This window comes from Micropterus salmoides, unplaced genomic scaffold, assembly GCF_014851395.1.
Source record: "Micropterus salmoides isolate LMB-PRFRI ecotype aquatic unplaced genomic scaffold, ASM1485139v1 Ms_hic_scaffold_21, whole genome shotgun sequence".
NCBI classification, from domain to species: Eukaryota; Metazoa; Chordata; class Actinopteri; order Centrarchiformes; family Centrarchidae; genus Micropterus; species Micropterus salmoides.
Window position 1 is genome coordinate 13,183,671 of NW_024041262.1, and position 6,000 is coordinate 13,189,670.

Here is a 6,000-nt window from a genome sequence, read left to right on the forward strand (position 1 = left end):
CTCAGTTGTCACTATCGTTGAAAAGCCATGCTTCAAGACTGCGACCCATCGACATCACCAAACTGTTGCATTCTTCATTTGTGAAGCTAAAACTAATTGTTCAACTTCCACATCATCTCGCCACTTGTGCACATCATAAAAGCACTTTCCCATTGTTTTGAACAAATTGCAAATGACTTGACACACTGATGCAAATGATTATGTACAATTGTCTGCTGTTTCCTACGTTATTAATTGCTTATATCATGCTGATCACAATGAATTATACCAATCTCTTTCATAATAATAATCTTACCCCCCAAAATATCTAGGCATAAGTTGCATTAGTCATTATATGCAAAATGGTTGAAAACGTTATCAAAAATAAAAGTTAAAATACTTTATTCATATCCTTTGCCTACAAGTATATAGCTAAATGAAATGTTGTTTCTTACGGACCATAAATAAAGTAAGAATAGACAACAACAACATCAAAATAGCAACACTCAGACCATTCACCCACAATACCATATATACCAGTAAACAGTAACAATACACAGTCCGCGTCAGGTGCGAGGGAACCAGGGCAGCCTGATGACAAATGGGCTACTGGAACAAGACATTCATGGACTAGAGCAGAAAATATGGATCTGAAGCATTGTTACTATATAAGCAATCCCGGTGAGAGGGGCTATATATATATATATACTGGAAGAACATATGGGAGAAAGAGGCATCCCACAACACCAATGCTCAGTGGCTAGTGGATCTAAGAACAGATCACAGCAATCTCCCAGAACAAGATCCAGTAACCATTACAACGGCAGACATCCAAGAAAGAGTGGCAGGTATGAAGAGCTGGACAGCACCAGGCCCTGACATGCTCCACACCTACTGGCTGAAGAAACTAACTGCACTCCATGAATGCCTGGCAGAACAAAGAACCAACTGCTGATGGATGGGACCCCCCCAGAATGGTTAACCCAAGGACAGACAGTCCAGATCATGGCTCAATACATGGACAAGGCCCAGAAGGGAATGGGCAGTAATACCAGGGGAGCCAAGCACCAGCTACTGGTCGATAGAGCAGTCGCTTGAGACTGTAAGACCAGACCAATCTGTGCACCGCCTGGACTGACTACAAGAAAGTCTACGACTCAGTGCCACATACATGGATCCTGGAATGCTTGGAAATGTACAAGATCAACAGGACACTAATAGCCTTCATCAAGACCTCAATGGGTCTGTGGAAAACAAGTCTGGAAGCCAACTCAAAGCCAATTGCACAAGTCACCATCAAGTGCGGCATATACCAAGGTGATGCACTAACCCTGCTGCTATTCTGCATAGGCCTGAACCCCCTCAGACAGATCATCACAAAGACTGGCTACAGATACCGGTTCCGAAGTGGAATAACCATCAGTCACCTCCTCTACATGGATGACATCAAGCTGTATGCCAGAAATGAGCAAGACATTGACTCACTGATCCACACTACCAGGATCTACAGCAATGACATTGGAATGTCGTTTGGACTGGACAAGTGTGGTCGCATTGTATCAAAAAGAGGGAAGATGACCAGAATCGAGGGGGTTGAACTACCAGAGGGCCACATTACAGATTTTCAAGACAAATACCTTGGGGTGCTGCAGGTTAACGGAAACCATGAGGAGGCAGCAAGGAAGTCCGCCACAGTCAGCCAAATACAGAGAGTAAATCAGCTGAATGGGAAGAACAAGATCCGAGCCATCAACACATGTGCCCTGCCAGTCATCAGATAACCCGCTAGTATAATAAACTGGCCAAAGGAGGAGATAGAGGCAACTGATATCAAGACAAGAAAGCTCCTCATAATGCATGGAGGGCATCCAGCACCCTGAGACTGTACACCAAGCGTAGCGAGGGAGGCCGAGGGCTAGTGAGTGTCAAGACCACTGTCCAGGATGAAACGACAAAGATCAAAGAGTACATCAGGAAGATGGCCCCCAAAGTTGAAGGGCTTAGTGAATACCTCAGGCAGCAGAAATCCGAGTTTGAAGACAAGGAAGATGAAGAACCTTCATGGAGGGACAAGTCTGATATCAGGAAATCTCCTCTCTTCCTCCAGACTCTGGGACCTTGATTTCCAAAGGAAATGCAAAATTTACTTTCAGAACATAACTGTGGACCACTCAGCAGCAGTCCAGTCCTTTTTGTCTTTAGCTGTGTCTTGTTCAAGAGTGGCTTGACACAAGGAATGCGACAGCTGAAACCCATGTCTTGCATACGTCTGTGCCTGGTGGTTCTTGAAGCACTGACTCCAGCTGTAGTCCACTCTTTGTGAATCTCCCCCACATTTTTGAATGGGTTTTGTTTCACAATCCTCTCCAGGGTGCGGTTATTCCTATTGCTTGTACACTTTTTACTACCACATCTTTTCCGTCCCTTCGCCTCTCTATTAATGTGCTTGGACACAGAGCTCTGTGAACAGCCAGCCTCTTTAGCAATGACCTTTGTGTCTTGCCCTCCTTGTTCAAGGTGTCAATGGTCGTCTTTTGGACAGCTGTCAAGTCAGCAGTCTTCCCCATGATTGTGTAGACTACAGAACTAGACTGAGAGACCATTTAAAGACCTTTGCAGGTGTTTTGAGTTAATTAGCTGAGTGTGGCACCAGGTGTCTTCAATATTGAACCTTTTCACAATATTCTAATTTTCTGAGATACTGATTTTGGGTTTTCATTAGTTGTCAGTTATAATTATAAAAATTAAAAGGAATGAACACTTGAAATATATCAGTCTGTGTGGAATGAATGTATACATTATACAAGTTTCACTTTTTGAATGGAATTACTGAAATAAATCAACTTTTTGATGATATTCTAATTATATGACCAGCACCTGTGTGTGTGTATATATATATAATATATGTTATTTTCCCCTGACAACCGGATAATTAATTAATTAATTAATAATTAATTTTCTCGTGATCACGATATAACAAACCATAGCTGAATACAGGGGCTGTCAGGTGCGTTTCTTTAGGATAATAGGACAATTTCGAAGAAATTACCAGTGTCACTGGTTAGCTCAGTTGGTAGAGCACAGGGCTCAGTTTGATTAGTTTGATTCCTGTTCTTGTTGACTTTATTTTTCTTCTTTTGTGTGTTATTTTGTATCCTCTTCAACAAAATTGTTATGAAGAGGTTGAGGGGAATCCAATCACACATTTCCCAACGGCTATTTCAAAGGTTCCGAAAACTGTCAGGAAATGTGTAACGTTACATGGATTCCCCTGAATGAGAAGGAATTTCCTCTGTCTGGGAATGATGGGGAAATGAAAAGTCCATAAGTTGATGGATGTGGACCAAATGCCGGAACACAGAGTCCAGCACGTGCTTTCCAGTCCAATGTGAGCATGTGAAACAGTCTTTTCATAAGAAATTTGTTGAGGATTATGAAAAATATAAAAAAGAAAAATTTAGTCTTCGGTGAGGATTGAACACACATCCTTAAGACTATAAGTTCTGTGCTCTACCAAGTGAGCTAACCAATAACGCTTCAAGCCACACTATAATTACCATTATGGTGATCTCAAAATCACAAGAAAATTATCCCGTTATCACAGGAAATGGAGTACAAAAATATTTGATTAGGGTTTATATATATATATATATATATATATATGAATGTATATATAGATAGACATTCTTTACATGTCTATTAGAATTTTTTTGTAAATGTGTCCTGAATTGATGAAGATATCTGTTGTGATGTGGAAGAGAATCTGTGATACAACAGACCGGACCGTCAGCCAGTGGGGTGTATCCCATGCAACAGTCTTGTCTCTTTCTTTTCTGTATTACAATGACATGCTCTGTCAACAAATTACAGTACGAATAATAAAAGCATAGCTGTGATTCCTGTCCTCTCTCCTGCAATGTATAACTTTGTACTGGTGAAAGTGATATATGCCATACAAAAAAAGTCATCAAAAAAAAAATCATTGTCATCAAAATCTTAGCCAAAGTGTACATCAGAAAATACTTACAGAGTACACTGTTATATTGACAACATGGCTAAACATTTTGACTTGTTTGTTCATAAACAAGACACGAGGACTTGTCATTCTGATGGCACTGACAAGTTCACTGACCTAAATATTTACTTTTGAGAGATAGACTAAGGATTTTTAGCCAGTTAAGAAGAGAATCTTATCCAAAGTTATACATGTACTTTGGATGAACATGTTATTTTTCAATTCGGAATATGTTTTTCAGATCTAGCCTACTTATAGTGGTGAAAAAAGGTGTGTTGTGTTTTTTGTACTAGGTGAAATATTACCACATAGTAGTATACATAATAGTACATAGTGATAGAAAAAAAGCTGCAAAAGACAGGTATTCAAAAACAGACTTCTGTCTGTTGTTAGAAGTGTCTGGCTGCTGTCGAGCTGAGCTTGTTTTCAATGAAAATATTGTTTCTACCTTTGGCCGGATATTCATGTGGAAGTCCTGGAATGTAAAGTCTAAACAGAGCTGTTTCTGGCTGAACTGAGCACACAGCGCTCTGAACACAAATTAATTCACGTCCAGCTACATGTCCATACACATCATTATTTTTTCTTAAGCAGAATCGAGAATAGCAGAACTTTTACTGCCATTAGGTCATAATTTTGTTGACTTTGAAAGTCCAAAGGTGAGTTTCAGCTCGACAGTGTCTGCATTTTGTCTCTCACAAAAAAAGTTTTAGTCTATAGGAAATACGGACACACATTCAAACCTCTCATGTGTGACACAAAACTATTTTCTGTGGTAAAAGAGCAAGAAACGCAAGTGAAACGACAGTGTATTAACATACTTTTGTTGAGCTGTCAGATTAAATGTTGAATCAACCTCTTTTGTTCTCTTTGTGTGTGATTACAGTTTGCCTCTGTGTGGTCTAGCTCTTTTAAGACCCTCCCTGGCCCCTTCCTGAAATCACAGAGGAAGCAGTTAAGATAGTATTGTGAGCAAAAGAGGAATTCATACGTAACTGGGAATGTTACACAACGGCATTTTTGTGTAGGTCTGCTTGAGCAAGTTCCTGTGATCGCAGGCAGACAAGAACCTGGTACAAGCACTGGGGTTACAAAGATAGAAAGAGGGTGAAAAGAATTACATTTTAGAGTGACTGGAGCACTTTGGCTGCAGCTTGCAGTTCAGGAGGGATTGTTTTGGGGGAGAGCCATACGGAGAGATTCTTGCTTTTGGATTCAGATGTTGGAGAGGATTTTTGGCTGGAAACCACAAAGAATCCAGAGGGGACAAAACCAAAATATTCCTGGCCAGCAGAGAGGGACACAAGGAAGAGATAATGACAGCGTGACGATGTACAAGCAGTGAATTTATAGCGCAGGCTAAACAAGTAATTAGCCTAACCGTGAATGATTGACAAACGACAAAAAGTCAGCAGAGAGAGGCGCTACAAAAGACAGGACTTCAGGAAGAACCACCGTAGCCTACTGGTCTCGCTTGAGCCGCTTCACAATCGACATTTTGGCAACTGGGTTCTTGGGTTTCCTCGAGCAAACTTTTGACAGTATCAGTCATGTCAGAAGAGGGAGCGTTGTCCTACAGCGATGCCATTCAGAAGGCCAGCGCCTCCATCACCCGATTCCCCCTCACCCGAGTCAGAGGAGTTCCTCTCATGTGCCTCGTCGCCAACAACTGGGACTCAGTCTGGGCTTTCCGTCCTGACCCGTCAGACCTCCTCATCGCAACCTACCCCAAAGCAGGTAGCGTAGCTGTGGCTCACATACAGACATGAGCGTAGACTTTAGCTGGGACTATAGGAACAATATTTATCATTTTGTGATATAGCCTGCCCACTAAGTCTGTCAGCGTCTTAATGTATTTGGTATCCAGACGGTAATAGTTAATAGCTGTACAATAGCAAGAGAATAACACCAATTGTAATTTAACTGAGTCATTCCACTAAACCGGTACGATTTGGACTTTCAGACTGTTCATCAAATTTTATTACTTTTCTGAACACCCCACAACA

General features: G+C 41.1%; 1 protein-coding gene across 1 annotated transcript; it reads left to right on the forward strand.

Moving 5' to 3' along the window:
* Positions 1–4,515: 4,515 nt before the first annotated feature.
* On the forward strand, positions 4,516–5,731 carry sult1st6 (sulfotransferase family 1, cytosolic sulfotransferase 6; the record flags this gene model as incomplete). Its single annotated transcript, XM_038735854.1, is given in 2 exon segments — positions 4,516–4,653; positions 4,881–5,731. A coding segment is annotated over 1 exon segment (187 nt), but the record flags the coding sequence as incomplete, so codon positions are not given.
* Between the last annotated feature and the right edge of the window lie 269 nt (positions 5,732–6,000).